Raw genomic sequence first — 18431 nt, 5'->3', positions numbered from 1 at the left:
TCAGGATCTTGCACTTGTGAAGCAGGCGGCAGAACCACCAAGCTAAATCACCGGCCTGAATCTGGGTTTTAACAATAATGTCAGATCTAAATAATTACACAATTTCATAAGTTCTTACCATTTTTTTGTTATGTAACCATGATCAAGAACATTTCTGCATCATTTTCAATTATTTTTTCACCACACAAAATAAAACAAATTCAACTTTTATTTTAAAATAGAATTTATTGAATACTACAATGAAGTCAATACATTAAAAATTGTTTTCTTGTCAATATTGGCACATCATGAATAAAGTGCTGTAAATTAATGCTGCAAAATATTTTAAAGTTGAAATCATATTCCATAAAAAAATAAAGCCTAGTAGTGTTATAAAAGAATTTATACTAACTTACATATCAAAGTATCTAAAAAATCCCATGCTTAAAGCAATCATGTAAAAAAAGGTAAAAATCCAATCATGCATTTTTAAAAAGGTTCCCATTTGAGCAAAATACAACAGAAAGTAAAACAAAAATGGCAAAAACTAATTTATATTAACTTGTCCTACTGGGAAATGTCCCAAATTAACTGGATAAACTTTATATATATTTTTAAAAATCTATATTCCATAGGAGTAGAAAAGTTATTTATGATACTTTCAGGAACCACATGATGACAATAAATACTTTGCCTTCTTTTAGTTGCCTCTTACTTGCCAATAAGGTTGACCTTAAATTTTTGTTTTAAAAATAATTTGTTCTCTAATGAACATTTTCAAATACAAAGGCCATCTTAAAGAAACATTAAACAAGGCAATTTACATTTATAGTCTTTGCTATATAACGGCCTATATATTACTGTCAAATTTTTTAAAAACTCTAAACACAGTACTCTAACACAGTAGAGAAACATATTCCAAAGAGGTGAATAATTTGATTCAGATCCCTTGAATCCAGAATATTTTTCTTCTAGAAAACATAAAGTGATTTATATTCAGTATTCTATTAACCTTGCCCCCTTTAGAATTATCCTGAGGCAAATAGGGCACTAAAATTTTAAACTGTAGAACTGCTCATTTTGAATCATCTTGAATAAATTCAGCCTTTTTTCTTTCTTTTTTTTGTTTTTTTGATACTGGGGATCAAACTCAGGACCTTGTGCTTGCAAGGCAGGCACAGTACCACGGAGCTAAATCCCCGGCCCAGTCTTTTTTTTTTTTAAAGGAAACTATAAAGCCTCTTCAAACTGGTATATCCCACTAGCTTGAGACACAATTCTTATGTTTCTGAAATTTCATTGGCTGAGATCAGGCTAACATTTTAGAGCTCAAGCTTAAATAAATCAGTTCAAGTAATTTTAGTTCAATATATAAAAGCTTTTTGTTTATCTCTAAAACAGAACTTGAGCAAGGAAAACTGGAAAGCTCAATTGTACTTATTACATACTATTCCACCAAAATCTCTATGGGGATGTAACTAAAATATATAAATGAAAATACCACATGGACCAAAAGTCTCTTCTTTTAAAAGAACAATAAGTTGCAGACTCAACTGACAAAGAGTCGATAATCAAAGAAAGTTTACAAGCTAGAAAAACCCCCAGTGTGTCAGGGCAGCAAGATCTCTCCTCATGAGCCTCACATTTATTTTTGCTGAACTAAACTGATGGAAAAACTACGTACATTTTAATTTGAGATATTTAGTGATTTCTATTTGATAAGTCACAAAATGTTCAGAAGGACTTCTTAGGAGATAACTTTTTTGCAGTATTAACAAATACAACGTATTTACTGTTTTTAAGACATGGTTAAGAAAAACTCAAGCTCTCTTCTTCTTCAAGTCATGGATGGTAGGTAAACGCGAAGAGTTAAATTTTCATTTTTGTTCATTTTGGCTCCCAATATAAAACATTTCTGTAAATTTTTTTTTTTTTGGTACCGGAGATTGAACTCAGGACCTTGCGCTTATGGGGCAGGCAGTGTGTACTTTAATTTCTTTTTTTAAAAATTTCTTTAAATAACTATTTTCAACTAGGTACTAGGAGGATTATTTAAGTACAATATATTAAGGACTGACTCTAGGAATTTCATTCTGTGTTATGTTTTTCTTTTTAATCTGTAATATTCTTTATTTTTTCCCTTGGTGCTGGGGATCAAACCTAGGGCCTGGTGCATGCCAGACAAGCACTCTCTACCCATGAGCTGCACCCTCGGCCCATCAGTAAGAGTTTAACAGCAAACTAGACAAGGTTGACTTCCTAATTAACGCTTGGATAAAGTAGAAGTTGTACCAAGTGACTCAGATTTCTAGATACACTAGTTAATGTTTCCTTGGAGTAAAATCTACAATCTAGGACATGAACTTAATATATGAGTCCTTAATGAAACAAAATTATTTTGGGGAAATTGTCTTATTTCAATGTAGTTGAGACAAAACAAAAAACCCAGTAACTTTGCTATTCTTCATAAAAGGTGGTTGAGGCTTTTGAGTATCATAAAGCTTAGATGAGTCCAGGTAATTTTACTAAAAAAGCTGTATTTTGGCAAGCATAGTACTGGCATTATAAATGAAAATATACTTGGAGTTTTAAAATGGCACTTAATCTTTCCTCTCTCTATCAGAATCTGCCAAATAAATTAAGTTCTTTGGGAAAAAATCCAAACTTTATATAATGGAAGAAAATTAAGGTTAACTCCTACTTATCAGTAAGTCATCCGCCATTCACAAAAGGACCTATAACTGTATTAACAATTAAACAAAAGCATCTAATATTCAATTTAGTTTAAACATCAAAGCTCTGATCAATTTTAAAAAAGCATTATTTTTTGTTTTGCTTTTTTTTGTATATCCTTTTATTGGTACGTTTTAGGTGTATAATATAATGAGATTCATCACTGGAGATATGCACCTTTACTGTTTGGCTTTGTTTTGTTTTTGGTAGTAGAGATTAAACTCAGAGCTTCTCACTGAGCCACATGCCCAGCCTTTTTGAGGGTCTCACTAATGACTGATCTGGCTTGTATTTGAGTCTTCTGCCTCTGCCTCCCAGAGTGCTAGGATTACAGACATGCACCACCATGCTCAGCTTTTTTTTTAAATACTAGTGATTGAACTCAGGGCCTTTGGACTGAGCTATGTCCCCAGCTTTCCTCCCTTTATCTTTTCTTCTTTCTTTTCTTTCTTTCATTCTCTCTGTTGAGACAGTCTCACTAAGTTGTCTGGGCTGGGCTCAAACTTGCAATCCTTCTGCCTCAGCTTTCCAGAGAGCTCGGATCACAGGCATGTGCCACCACGCCTGGCTATTTTTTATCTTTTAGTAAGTTGAATTGGCCTTAAAATAAAATATCTGCACACATATTTTCTGCATCATTTGCACAGACATGCAAAATCTTGCTGCCTCTTCAATGGCCTGCCATTTGGAACTTTCTTAGAGAAAGTAAAAGATAAAGAAAAGACAACTTGATCTCTGATGAGGGGTCAGGTCGTGGTTAAGGCCACACTGGAGATTTTTGCAAAGAATGAGGAAAGAGTTTCCAAGTTGGAAGTTATCGGCATGATTAACTGGCCTAACGTACTTATTCTGCACATGAGAACACCGGCTACAACCTTCCACTGGTATTTCCCACTTTAGGAAACCATCTTCCTCACGGTTAGCTGTAGTGACCCACAGGGAAAGGGGTGGAGATTAGGGGAATTGTTAGGGAGGTGACTCTCAGACAATGAGCCATAAGCATTTATAATTTGACAAAATTTTTTTTTAAAGATCAAAGTTTAGCATCAATAGAATCAAATTTCAAAGATGTGAAATACCAAAGTGAAACTGAAAGTACAAAAGGAAAGCTGGGCTGGGCGAGGTGGGGCATGCCTGTAATCCCAGCACTTGAGAAGCTGAGACAGGAGGATTGCTTCGAGTTTGAGACCTGGTTGGGCTACACAGTGAGTTCAAAGCCAGCCTAAACTACATAGTGAGACCGTCTCAAAAAACCAAAAACAACTCATGTGACAGTGATACTACAATGCCAAACCACCACCCAATGGGGTATTCTTAAAATAGTCCCTGTTGCAATTATAATTATTGCTTATTAAAACAAAAAAAGAGAAATGAAAGCTATATCTTCAAGAAAATGATGGTTTACTATGAACCACATTTCAGTTCCCGTGTCCTCTAATGACTAGTTCTATACATTATGCTTCTCTATACCTGGAAAAATATTCGAATGTAGTACATCAGAAGTAATTCAGCTTCTCAAGTTTAAAAAATAGTTTGTAATTTTTACAAACTTATATTACAAAAATGTTTATATTTATTCCCAAATTATATATTTATAACCTCACCATGATGTAAGGGCTTTCCCTGTTGAACAGCTGCCTTCTTGCATGATCTTAGTTATTCCCTGGGAGGGGATAAAACATGCATAATTCTTTAGCAAAAAACTCTGTGCGGAGACTTGCTTTGACAGTTAATACTTCGACCTGTTATTAGCTCCGAAGGAAATATTTCAGTAAGGCAAGCACAGGGGTGGGCCAAGGAATTTAAAAAGTATATAGTGTATATAATGCATCTTGGAAATTACACAGACCATATGCTTTTGTTCATTGTGAAGGCACAACTTTAATATAATTAAAAGTAAATGCATTTTAATTCTTTCTGATATGATTGTCGATACCAGCTCGTAGAAATATATATTTGCAAACATGTCACCAAAAATGCTTTCAGAATGTCAATTCAAAAGTAGATTTAAAAAGTCAGACTCTATCGGTAAAAAATCAAGAACATGTTACTGCAGGTCTACACAGTACTATGGCTGGGCAATCTGTTCGTCAGCAGTCACTGAGTTTTCTTCATTTGTTGAATAGTTCATCATCTAGGAACAAATAAAATATGTCAGAAATATGCAAATTTTCAACTTGATCTTTCTTTGCAGTACCGGGAATCGAACTCAGGACCTTGCGCTTGAGAAGTAGGTGCAGTGCCACTGAGCTAAATCCCCGCCCTTCTACTTGATCTTGCCATTCACTAATTTAGCAAAACAATTCCAGATTTTACTGGAGACGCAGAATGTCACAATTACTCTGACACACAGACCAATAAGAGAAATCATTCAGTGTAATTTTGTTGTTGTCGTCTCCAATTCTGAAACCTATAGCAGCAGGATTCGACTCTGCAGCTGAGGCCTGTTTCGCTCTGGGTGGGCGGGAAGTTTCCATTTTGTGGGCCGCAGGGAACAGTGTCGCAAACTGGAGGTGACGACCTACAGCGATGCTAGAAGGGCCCTGCCGCTCCTTTTGGAACCCGGCTCTGCTCCCTCGTCCCATCTCCCAGGCACAGGGCCGGAGCCTCGAGGCGCAAAGACACTGGGGCCCAGGCCAAAGCGGAAGGGTCTCGGGAAGGCAGAGGCAGGCAGAGGCCAGCGGGCCGCAGGATGGGTCAGGAAGGCGGGGGAGGCAGGTTGGGGGAGGCAGGGCAGCCCAGGCGAAGGCTGTGGCCTGAGGAGGAAGGCCCTGGGCCAGGCCCGGACAACGGGAGCCTTGGGGGCCGCCCGGGGCAGAGCAGGGCAGGGCGGCCCCTGTCCTAGCTAAGCAAGCGAGCTTGAGAACCTTTCTGTCTCTCCCTGAGCCTGGTCCATCCTCACCAAAGCTTTGTTCGTCTCCGTTTCCAGAATGCCTCTTTTCTACTCCTCCCTTCTCCAAACAAAACCTGCAGCAATTAGGTCCTCGAAAGAAGTTAGGGTTGCTTCTCCCTTGTATTTCCTTTACTTTGAATTTTAAACATTCCCCCTGCCAGGTGGGTATGTATGCCTCTCTCCACGGTTGTGTCTTTTTTTTTTTTTTTTTTAGTTTTTTGAGACCACCACGTCCGGCCTCTCTCAATGTTTAAACCCATGGTGCTTTTAACTGATGTTATACATCATTTTCATTTAATTCTTCATGAGATACAGCTGTAATGCTCCATCTTATACCCAGCGACTGCTAGACATTTGGGGGGTGTGTGTGCATGTGTGTGTGTGTGTAAGCTTCCCAATTGTGTTTTGCAGCTCTCATAATATTATCATGATTGCCATATGCTATTTCATAAGTGAGGTACTTTTAAAACATTAAAGTAGCCGGACATGGGGCTGGGGATTCAGCTCAGTGGTTCCGGCTGCCTGCCTCGAGGCAAGGTCCTGAGTTTGATCCCAGGTACCAAAAACAACAACAACAACAACAACAAACTAGCAGGACACGGTGGTGCACGCCTATAGTCCCAGCACCCAGGAGGCTGAGGCAGGATTGCCAGAAGTTCAAGGCCAGCCTGGACTACATAAAGACACCCTGTCTCAAAAAATATAAAATAAAATAAAAAACCATGAAACATTAAACTACAGTCATTTTTGTAGGTACCAAATTTGTTGCTATTATTTTGGAGTAATCAAACATAAAACAAGCTATATAAAATAAAGTGAGTGACCAGGTGAGGCGGTACACACCTGCAATCCCAGCACTCTAGGAGGCTGAGGCAGGAAGATTACAAGTTCAAAGCCATCCTGGGCAAATTTTTTTTTTTTTCATCCTGGGCAAATTTAGCAAGACCCTGACTCAAAAATAAAAAATGAAAAAGGGGCTGGGATGTAGAACACCTGGGGTTCAATCTCCAGTACCAAAAAAGAAAAAAGAAAAACTTCTGGTACAGGTTGAGCTTCCTTAATCCAAAAATCCCAAATCCAAAATATTCTCAAACTCTAAGCTTTTTGAGTGACAACATCACACTACAAGTAGAAAAACCTGCATCTGACCTCTGACTGTGCAGGGAGGGTTACAGTCAAAACGCTCGTGCACAGAAAATACTGTAGAAACTCACCAGAAGTGGAACATGTTAGGCAGTCATTATGAAACCCTAATAAACTTCATATTGAGGCGGGGTCCCACGCCAGGACACTTCAGTGTGCAGAGCCAGATGTCCCCAACCCAGAGCAGGAAACACTGAATCCGAAGCACCGGGTCGCGAGCATGGTGGGCAAAGTGCCTGGGCCTCCTCCCCCTTCCCACTGGGGCCTCCAGGGCCCTGACCATCTTTTTACCCGATCTTTAGTGGCCAAACTGTTCCTCGTTTCTTGCTGTAAGATGGAGACTTCGTAGAAATACTTCGGCGTTTGACTAGGAGTCTTTGAGCCTTTTCTATAAATTTCTCTGATCAAAAGCAGCAACGTTTGTATAGAATTCATTAAAACACTGCACATTTGGAAATCTTAACTGTAAACTCTTTTCTCCAGCCCACTGTTAGTTGCAGTGTATTTCCCTAACCTTTTATTCTGGAGGGTTTCAAGAGCCACAGCACTCAGTTCCATTGATTTGATTTTCTAGTAAGCTTTAGTTTAATTAGTGTGCAATAAATAAATAAGGATATTTTTTCTCTTGAGAGAAACATCAAGCAGAGTCATAATTATTTTGACACACAGACTAATCATTTGATGTGATTTTTTGTTTTGAAAATTCAATTTCATTTTATGAACAAGGAGACAGAATCCTCAGAGATGAAGTAACTTGCCAGAATAGATGGTAAACACTATAATAGCCAGGCATGGTGGTGAATGCCTGTAATCCCAGCACTTGGGAAGCAGAGGTAGGAGGATCGCCTTGAGTTCGAGGTTAGCCTGGGCTATGTAATGAGTTCAGGGCAAGCCTGAACTAAAGCAAGACTATGTCTCAAAAAACAGAACAAACAAAAACAAAGAAAGAAAGAAACAAAATCCCCCCCCCCAAAGCCCCACTAGAATCTACTTTCCTCACAACAGCAAACTGAACTAATTCTGACTTTAAAGGTCAGACTCAAGCAGTAAGAGTTTTTTCTTCTCCACATGAACAGGGCAATAATTTTGTGAAGGAATTACATTATATAGCTTCCAAAAGGGCTAGTTTTCTGGAAAAATGCACTCTCTCCTGACAGTAATTTTTAATGCTCTGTTACTAAATTGCCTAAAATTTTAGTTCTTCATTATTTTAAAATTTGGTACACAATGAAAAAATAGCTGAGTCTAAACAATTTTTTTTCTGGGGCTTGTGATGACTTAGGATTTTTTCCTTTTACAAATAAGTTAAAGGAACCAGATTTAACAGAAATTCTAAGTTGTAATATTTAAACTAGGAAGGGCTGGGGATTTAGCTCCGGTGACGCTGCCTGCCTCGCAAGCACAAGGTTCTGAGTTCGATCGCCCCCACCAAAAAAAACCTCCAAGGTAGTATATTTAAACTAGGAAAATAAAAACCTAGCTAATGAATTGAAAAATAACTAAATCAACAAACCAAAACAAAAACTCTCAGCTTCCACAAATAGTAACAAATATATTTTGGCAAGTTTTTTTGAGACAGGGTCTCACCACGTAGCCCAGGCTGCCCTTAAGTTCACAGCAATCCTCTTGCCTCGGCCTCCCGAGTGCTGGGATGATAGGCAAGGTGGGCAGTTTATAATCCCACTGATGGTGTTTTCAGAGCTCTGAAGCAGATGTCCCTAGCACCTGCTGCCTGTCACATCAGGCATGCCCGTCTCACTGGTCTGTTACGGGTCTGTGTCCGGTGGCAGCAACTCTGCCTTTGTAGGCAGCTGCTAGGAAGTGAATCATCATTTTTTTCCCCGATCCTAATTTTTTTAAATTTAAATTTAATTTTAGCCCTTTCGCGATCCTAATTTTTAAGGGTGAGAGTTGGACAGTCCCTGAGGGAAGATGAACGTGCTCCTTGGTTGAATCTCTTCTTTATCTAAGTGCCTTTCTCTTAATAAACACCATGGAGACAGCAAGCAAGAAAGGTGCTAGAATCAACCACGGACACAAATGAGCTATGGAGAGTTTCAGGGAAATGCAGCATTAATGAATTAAAGTATAGAACAACCCTAAATATTCACTATTTCCAGTGTGAGTTGTCACAAAGAGAGAGGAACTGCAAACTATTCAGAGTAGTTGTCCCCACCCCCATCTGTGGTACTAGGGACCAAACCCAGGGAGCACTGAGCTACCCTGCCCTACCCCAGGCCTTGTGAGTTTTGGAGACAGGATCTCACTAAGTTGTGTAGGCTGGCCTCCAACTTGAGATTTTCCTGCCTCAGCCTCCTAAGCATCTGGGATTAAGGTATGCACCATTTGCCCAGCTGGTCAGTCCTTCTTGAGGATGGGAGAGGCATGGGGTGGTCAGAAAACAGTCTTCCACTTTTACTTTCAACATTTTTGTGTTTCTTGTTTAAAAAATGCAAATATGCATTACTCTATAACTAAAAACGCACAAGCAGAAAAATTATAGAAGTGAAAACAGGGTTGGGGTCCACATAAAGGTTTTAGAACATTAACTGCCAATAATATTAACCTGTACATCACCAAAATAGAACAAAGAAGAGCAGAAGTACTGGAGCAAACAACTGTTCACATTAGTTTTGCCCACAGTTTCAGTCATTTTCTGGATAATCTTAGAGAGGAATTTCTGGGTCGGTCAAACTAAACGGGAAAGGACGCTACATGCCCATGAGAGACTATCACACGGCCATCGAAATGATTTTTACAAGGAATGTGAAATGGAAATGCACTGAAAAAGCAATCTAGGAACTACTAAGACATCATCTACGCACCATCTGGAGAGGCCTAAGGGAACTGCCGTCAACCTTAGCTATCTCCAGGTGGCAGGATTATGGGTGGATTTGATTTTCTTGTATTTTTTTTTTACATTTTCCAAATTTTCTATGGTAAGTACCTATTTTTATAACAAAATACTTAAGAGCTGCACTGAAGGGAAAGGACTTTCTCACAAGTAAAAAAAAATGGTGATGAAAATAACAGGAAACATACAGAATTCTGACAGTCCCAGACTTAAATTCTAATTAAGCCAAGCTTTAGTCCCCATGACTTATCCTCTGTCCTGACCTCCCTCGGAGCCTGACAGTGCCCACCTGGTGGACACCCCTGAAGGCCAGCCTGTCCCGTGCCTTCGCCCGAACCCCACCTGCAGCCAGGCTAACTCTGTCCCGCAGACCCATGCACTCAACTTGGGGTGGGGATGGGGAATATGTGAGTGTTTATGTTTTTAAAAATTATGACAGTAAAATAACTGCCATTACTTTCCCTCAAAACCCTCCCCTTCATTGTGAACACGCTCATTCCACGGTTCTTGCCTCTGTTGAGAGCAGCTCTGGAGTGCTCTTTCCCAAGTCTCTTTAGTGGGACTTGTGGCTGCCTCGATGTCCTGAACTGATAAAACGTTCCCCTCTCATGGTCCTTGTGACTGTGGGGCAGAGCGAGACTTGCATGATGCCAGAACTAGTGAATCAGGTGGACGAGGATGCAGTGTCCTGTTTATGAGGCGCCTTTCTGTTGGATGACGCTCAGCAGCAGCAGTCACTGTATTTTTGATCACACCTCATAAAGACACTCAGGAAAGAGGACTCCAGAGCGGCTTCAGAAAGTGGCCAGCACCATGGGATAAGTGTGTTCAAAGTCAGGGGGAGGATTTTTGAAAGGGATTAATAGTAATGTATTTTGTACTGTAAAAAAATATTTTTTTGGTTTTTTGAGACAGGGTCTTGGTCTATAATTCAGGCAGGCCTTGAACTCACTAGTTAGTTCGGACTGGCCTTGAACTCCAGCAATCCTACTGCCTCAGCCTCCAAGTCCTGAGATAATAGGTGTGTACCACCACATCTGGCTTGTAACAATTTTTTAAAGATTCACCATGCATTTTGACCACTCTTCATATTATTTGTCTCTTCCTGTGTTCTAACGGTACTTTGCAATGTCAAATACTGAATTCATCATCTTCCTCCCTAAACCTGCTGCTCTCCTTGCTGTGGCCTTGAACTCCCCCCTCCACATGGAGAGCCTCCCCCTCAGCTGTCTCTTCATTTCTTGGCCTTGTCTCCTTCAGGTTAATGTGGCCTGCGAGACTCTAGCAAGACTTTTCTGCTCGCTTCCTCTCTGGCTCTTCCCTCCTGACCCTGCTGGGCAGGACAAGCCCGGGGCTCAGCCCTCATGGGGCCAGCATTCATTTAACATTGGTCAGAGCTCTCCTGAGCACTGCGGCCCTGACCCGGACCCACAAACACCCACCTCCCTTCTTCGGCTCCAGGGCGCCACCCCTATGGATGCCTCGGTCACATCGGAGAGACGACACCCGGGTTTCCCTGGTCAACCAGAGCACTCCAAGACCTTGGGAATAGGCCTGTGTTGTGTGTCACTTGCTCATCCTCTATCACCACAATCTAAAATGCTACTTAGTTCACAGATCTGGTCGATAAATATTTGTTAAATGGAGAAATATAAAATATAAAACTAATAAACTGACGATGATCCTTGCCAGTGTGGTGGTACATGTCTGTGAGCCCAGCACCTGGGAGGTGGAGGCAGGAGGATTGGCATGAGTTCAAGGCCAGCCTGAACTACTTAGCGAGACCCTGTCTCTAAAAAAAGGTAATGAGTCCTTTTTGGGATGTGATATCCAAAGTTTAGTAGTAGAGTGTATGCAGTAAGATACACTTTTATTTTTTAAAAATCTATAAAAATAGAAAATCTGTGCTTGCCTGCCGTGTGTGAGTCCCTGAGTTTGATCCCCAGCACCAGAAAAACAAAAAACAAGAACAACAAAATCTGCATGCATGTCATCTTCATGGAAACGTTAAAAGCTACCTTACTAGTTTAGCCAAGGACCTGTGGCCATAAACTAGCTCTCTGTACATGAATATGCAGTAGGCAAGGCAGGTATTATTATTTTATACAAATCTCCAAGAAATGGCACGAATTACCTGAAAGGATTCTAAACTAGTGCCTTTCCCAGTGACACAGCCTGTAAGATGACGTGCTGGCCACCTGTCATTAACTGACACCACGACAGACGCTGCACAGAACCCAAAGTGCACTCGAACTCGGGACTGTTCTTCCAGTAATGGCCCAACCAGCTCCCCATGTGGGCCCCAGGTGCCCGGGTGGCAGGAGGGCCCACTGTCCCAGAGCTGCCTTCACAGAGAGGCCAACGCCATGGCCTAGGCCTCAGCAGGCGGGGCTTTCCGAGCCCTCCTTAGCTTCAGCGCAAAAAGACTAGGGGTGCGCGCGCGTGTGCATGCGTGTGTGTTTGTGTGTGTGTGTGTGTGTATGTGTGTGTGCTGGAATACAAAGAACATTTAGGGAAAGAAGAAAGGGGTTTAACTTCTGGGAAGAAAGAGCTCAAACAAGACTCTGGCCCCAAGACTTCCTTTGTTTCAGGGATTTTAAAGAAAGGACCCCTTGTTCCAAGTCGATCTGAAATGGGTGCCCCAGTGAGGCGCACTTGGACGCTGGAGAGAATACATAGAACCTTTATCTGCAAAACCTTAGGACTCACTGTACATAGCTAAGGTCAGGCTCAAACTTCAGTCCTAATTTTAAGCATAGTCCCATCTTTCATCAAGTTTATTTTAATGAGGATTCTGACAGTGCACGTCGCGATGCTGTCTTGTGTCCCTGGCGGATCTGAGGTGAGTTTTCGTACCTGACAGCTCTGATACATACAGGCTCCTCAGGGAGCTCGTGTGTGCACGTACCTGATAGCTGCTGCCGTTCCAGAACTTTTTCATTTCCTTCCGTCTCCAGGCAACAATTGAGGCAGTAATGAGCGTGCAAGGTACTAAGTAGAGGAGTGCAGGCTGGCCCTTCCTCATCAGCACCAGAACAATGAAGGTAAGGATCATGCCAACAGCGTAGGCTGCAAGAATACCAGGTACCAGTCACTTCTCCCTGCTTCAACTTTCAAATATTTCTGAAGACATTTTTACAACATGACCTCTTATCATAATTTCATTGTTTTCCCAGACAAATATCTTAAGAAAAATATTTCACAGAGCTTCTGACAAGTTTGGAAACTGCAAGTATCCATTATCTGTCACTAAAGGTGTTCCACACTTTAGATAACTAAATCTGTCCCTGTAAGTACTAAGGGCTTCTCTGAAGAACCTTCTCCATGTTGATTATACATGCCCTCGGCTTCTTCATGAAGCACATACCAAATATCATTTGACCTTTTCCCAAGGACTCAGGGTCTCAGACTGCTGGAGCGGGGCTGGAAGGATCGTTAAAGCAACGCGTCTAACTGCTCATTTTAAAGTGGAGGAAGGGGAGGGTTCGGGAGGGTGATCAAGTTGCCCAAAGCACTGCTCCAACCTGCCTTTGCACTGGAGCCCTCACTCCACCACACTCCATTAGGATCCCACCTTTAGATGAGGCCACAGTTAATGGGCTCACACTGCCTTTCTTGTTCCTTCTGTCATCTTCTCCCTTGCTTAGCTGTCAGAGTCATTTCTAGGAACATTCTTCTCCATTCCTAACACACACCTTTCAGTGACTAGATTTAACTCCACAGGGAGCTTGAAAGCCTTGCTAGGATAGTAACTAATGGCTCTAAGCAGCAAGAGCTTGGGTGTGTGGACTCTGAGAGATCTGTTCGGTATGTGCAGGAGTATGGAGGTGGTTTTGGGCTTACTTCCTGTAATTAACTCTTTTCTCAATAACAGAAATAGAGTATAAGTGACCACTTCTGCTGTCCAGTTGAGACATAATTGTGCTATAAATTAATTTATATAACATACAACATAACTATCCATATGCTATTTTTAAAAAATCTAGTAATACACAATTTACTGGCTATTATGTGCTAGTATTTTAATAAACATTATCTATAGAACTTAATTTTTTTCACATCTAATTTCCTTTTCAAGCCTCTAAAACCTTGTAATATAAATTCTGAGGTATAATTGTCTCTTTGATGGAAAAAAGTATGGCAAATAAGCAGAATTCAGGACTTGTTATTTTTAGACTTCTGTCTTTTCCTCCAGTCAAAACAACATTAAAAAAAAGTAAGAAGAAATAAAACTTTACCAATTGTGGAAGAAATATAGTATATAGAAGAAGAACCAGTTTGAACATCAAATCTTCTACAGTATGCAATTAACAGGCCTAGAAAAACAAAAATATCCTCTACATTATTGTCTTAAAAAACAATAACAGCAATACAAGTCCAACTACGGACAACACTGTGTTACACTTACTATGTGTATTTAACTTACCTTTCTGCAGTAGGATATCAGTAAAGTACCTCAAACTGTACAAAGTGCTATATTCTGATTTTACAAATTTAAGATTATATTTTAAACATCTTCCTCAAGTCATTAAAGTGTTTAAAAACATGATTTTTATTAACTGCTCAATATTTCGTGTCATAGAGAAAATGTTTCAGCGTTTGTTTCGAAAATGTACTGACCAGACAAACAGGATTGTAGAAAACTAAAAAGCTTCTTTATAGCAAAGGAAACAGCAAAATGAAGAGATGACCTATGCGGTGGGAATATATGCAGACTGCACATGGGACAAACAGTTAATGTCCAAAATATGTAGGAACTTAATTCAATAGTAGGAAAACAATAACCCAGTGTAAGAGAAAGGGCAAATGATTTGAACAGACGTTCTTCAAAAGAAGACATACACACGGCCAACAGGTACATAATGTTCAAAATGTTCAAAATCAGAGGTCACAGAGAAATACAAATTAAAACCACATAAGATGTTACCTCACAATGAGAGAACGGGTATTAGCACAAAGATGAGCGGCCTGGAGTGAACTCAGGGGTGCTTGCCCAGCATGTGTGAAGCCCTGCGTTCCATTCCTGGTATTGGTACTGCCCCCCAAAGATGAATGCTAAGTGTTGGAGGAGATGTGGAGAAGAGGAACCCCTGCACACTGTTTATAGAAATGTAAACTCGTACAGCCACTAGAAAAACAGTATGGAGGGGCCTCAAAAAACTGAAAAAAGAACTGTCATATGATCCAGCAATCCCACTTCCAGGTGTACAGGTATACATCCAAAGGGAACAGAATCAGGATGTGGAAGAGACACCCACATTCCAATGCAGTATTAGTCACCACAGCCAAGAGAGGGAATCGTCCTAAATGGATAAAGGGAATAGAGTGCATATACAAAATACAGTATTATCCATCCTTTAAAAAAGAATGACGTTCTCTCATTTGTAACAACCTGGATAAGCCTAGAGGTCATTACATTAAAAGAAATAAGGTAGCCACAGAAAAACAAATCCTGTGTGATCTCAGTTATAAGTGGAATCTAAAATAGTTGAACTCATAGAAGCAGAGAGTAAAATGGTGGTTAACAATGGCTGGGTAGGGGAAGGGGTTGGGAAGGTGTTGCTCAAAGGTGTAGTTTCATTTAGATGGGAGGAATAAGTTCAAGAAATCTACTACAACGCAGTGATGATAACAGCAATGTATGCTGTGTGTGTGTGTGTGTGTGTGTGTGTGTGTGTGTGTTTACGGTATTGGAGATTGAATCCAGGGCCTTCCCACAGAGCTATATCCCCATCCCTTTCTATATTTTGAGACAGTATCTTGCTAAGTCACTATGTTGCCCAAGCTGGTCTCGATTTGCAATCTTCCTGCCTCAGCCTCTCAGAATGCTGGGATTACAGGTGTGCACCACCATGTTTGTTCTGTTCTTTTTTTTTTTTTTTTTTTGGTACCAGGGATCGAACTCGGTAGTTCTGTTCTTAAAAATTGCCAGAAGCACTGTTCTCATCACAAAAAATAAGTATGTGAGTTAATGCATATGTTAATTAGCTTGATTTAGTCATTCTACAATGTATACATATCTCAAAACAAGTTACACACAATATATACAACTTTTATCAATTTAAATAAATACATGTATGTATATATATATTTAAAAATATATTGAAAGGCATCAACAAAAGCAATTTCAAATTGTGATCCAAAAAGTCCTCCTAGCAGCAGAAAGTGATTTGGAGTTTTAATATAGAGTTCAAAAAACAATGAAAAACTAGCCCTCATTTGTAAACATGCAAGTACTGTATGCAGAAACAAGTCTTAATACCTATGTCTTATAAGAAATTTGTTGTTCCTCTCTGAAGAAATCTCAGATTGTATTAAAATTTTTATATTAGTAAGAATGACATTTAACCATTTAAAAATAAAATAATTTGACTATTAGTTGTTTGAATTAACTAGTTTTGGTCTCTATTATTTTTACCCCATTTGGTGTGTAATCACATTTCCACGTATTAAAAAAAACAGTACACCCCCAAATTAGGATGTAGCTCTTAACAGTAAGTCATGTATTGTCAACTCTGCCCTTTGGGGACATATTTCTGTTTGGGACCTTTAACATTTCTTTTAAAGATGGAAAGCTATGTATGATTTTGAATGTCCTTGTCCCAAGGGCTGTATAGATCTTATGCAGCACTCAGTGTGGAAATGGTAAGACCAGGAATGAGGTAGAGATGCTCAAGGAACGGCAGCTGACTTGGAGTGTGACCCCTCCCTGGTCACTTACAGGAATGGAGACTCAATAACCACGAGTTGAGCACTGGTCTTTGCCAGGCTGACTCCCATGGCAACACAGCCGGCTTCCCCTTCAGCTCCCTTCACTCTAAATGGAAGGGTCTTAGCAGAGAAGCCGCACTCTTCGCCCTTGCCCTTCTTGCAGAATCCGGCGAGGTTCAGGGGCCTTCGCCATAGCTGGGGAGCAGCTACCTGCACAGGAAGCTGGACAATGCTATTACTCACTTGCCTGGGATTCTGCTCCACAGGGAGCCCGTGGGGAACATAAGGCATTGCAATCGTCATCAGGATCAGCGATCCATTTCCCTATAATTCCCTGTTTGGATTACAAAGCCACACAGCACTGGTGTTCTAGTTCTTCCACTTGAATATAACCTTGCCTAGTATCCCAGGACCACTTCCTAAAACACAACTATTATTATAAAATAGAAGTAATAGAGGCTTATGTTTGGCAGTGATTTTTTTCAATTTTTAAAAAAGCTCACAAAATAACTTTACTGGGAAAGAAGGTTAAGCTGATCCTAGTTGCTTTCTTTCAGATACTTTTTAAGCCATGGATATTTTACTCTGCTGTACCATTTGGGGATTATCTGCTTTCTCTCAAAATGCTTGCTTTCTTCCTCTGTCACTGAGTCTGGCTCTTGCAACAGCCAGGAATGCTCAACATGGAGCAAGTAACTTTTGACAGAACCGTGCACATGAGGACTTAAAGCCATCAGGACTGTATATCTTCACTGAAACTGTGGCAGTCACTTACCTGGTACGATAATGTCTCCAAAGCCCAATATGGAGACAGGCTGGAGGCACACACTCATTACTGAGAAATAGATCTGCTTTGGCACCCTGATGACTACTGGTAACTGTGAGGGGGAAAAAGAAGACAGAAGGAAAGAGAAGGAAAGAAAGAAAGGCCACCAATAAACCTTTTCCCAATCTTTGTTTTAGAAAGGGAAGGACTAACATTAGAATACTTGTTTTTAACACTTTTTAAACTGACATTAAAAGAAAACAACTTGAAATCAGAGGATGTAATTCAGGTACATATATCTATACACATACACACACAGATATGTATTATACACATATGTTTTGCATGTATAGAAAGCTTGAAAGAAACAGATATGTTGTTTGGGAAAAAGAAACCCAACCCATGAAGGATTGACAACGTAAGTCCACTATCCCCATACCTAACCTTTTCCTTTCCTTTCTTTCTCAGTTTTACTGAGAATAGGACTCAGGCCTTGAAAGAGATTTTTTTGGCAACCTGGCTCTTTCCCCACAGAAGAGTCTTGTCTCAGAGGGCAAGCTTAAATCCAGTGAACACATCTGAAACACATTCTTACTTTCTCATGGGGAGCTGAGGGCTGAGCAGTGGCTTCCACAAAGTTTCCATCATTCTAGGATGAAACCCAAGTCAATAGGTGTTTAATAATTTAGGGTAACTAAGAAAAGGGCTATATTTTGTGAGAAATAAGTTTTATAATACCTTAACATGCACTACAATAATACAGGAAGGCAATACAATTGGCAGGATGCACAGACACTGGGCAGCCACTGCCGTTCAGGTTCATTCCTACCTTTTCAGTATTCCCGAATGGCCCAGCTGCAAGTTCAACCATGATACTCTCCCCATTCTGAAAATGAAAAAGAAGATGAAGGAAACTGTCCAATCATGTCGCGAGAACAACCTGTCACTATTCAAGAAGGAGCCAAGACCCTTGGCACATGGCTACTGTAAACTGAAGGAAAGTGGGCTGTGGGCGGATGGCTCTTCTCCTAAAGCAGTCTCTGTAGAGGAAGAACTGAAGTTATCTCAAAACGAAATTTATCGAACACACCATTTGATATTAGAACTCAATAATTACTCCAAACTGATAAGCCATTCATAGATTATTCAACAGCGTCTTTAAACTCTAGATTGTACTTTTAAAATCTGTAGTGGGTTATAACTTTTTTTTTGTTTTGCTTTTGGTACCGAGGATCGAACTCGGGTCCTTGTGCTTACGCGGCAGGCGCCAGAACCATGGGGCTAAATCCCTGGCCCAGTGGGTTATAACTTTTAAGCTTTTTTTGTTTTGTATAGTCTAGATTGGCAGCAAT

At 40.4% G+C, this 18431-nt stretch overlaps 1 protein-coding gene across 4 annotated transcripts in view; it reads right to left on the bottom strand.

The window, feature by feature from the left end:
- Positions 1 to 1057: 1057 nt before the first annotated feature.
- Sppl2a (signal peptide peptidase like 2A) overlaps positions 1058 to 18431 on the bottom strand; it is a 42317-nt gene continuing 24943 nt past the window's right edge. For 2 of the 4 annotated variants that reach the window (XM_087180763.1, XM_087180767.1), the window contains exons 11-16: positions 17909 to 17965; positions 17675 to 17728; positions 17089 to 17191; positions 13841 to 13918; positions 12511 to 12671; positions 4569 to 4846 (exon numbers count right to left, since the gene is read on the bottom strand). In XM_087180763.1, coding sequence (XP_087036889.1) covers positions 4781 to 4846; positions 12511 to 12671; positions 13841 to 13918; positions 17089 to 17191; positions 17675 to 17728; positions 17909 to 17965 — 519 coding nt within the window. In that variant the 3' untranslated portion in view covers positions 4569 to 4780. Of the gene's footprint in view, positions 4847 to 12510; positions 12672 to 13840; positions 13919 to 17088; positions 17192 to 17674; positions 17729 to 17908; positions 17966 to 18431 lie in introns of all 4 variants that reach the window. The other 2 variants (XM_004835417.4, XM_087180768.1) reach the window with 2 other exon arrangements.

The sequence above is a fragment of the Heterocephalus glaber genome, unplaced genomic scaffold (genome assembly GCF_053883595.1).
Source record: "Heterocephalus glaber isolate CG9 unplaced genomic scaffold, H.glaber_assembly_v1.0 deba00000122, whole genome shotgun sequence".
NCBI classification, from domain to species: domain Eukaryota; kingdom Metazoa; phylum Chordata; class Mammalia; order Rodentia; family Bathyergidae; genus Heterocephalus; species Heterocephalus glaber.
Note: the sequence above shows the minus strand (reverse complement) of the source record. Positions and strands in the feature narration are given on the sequence as shown.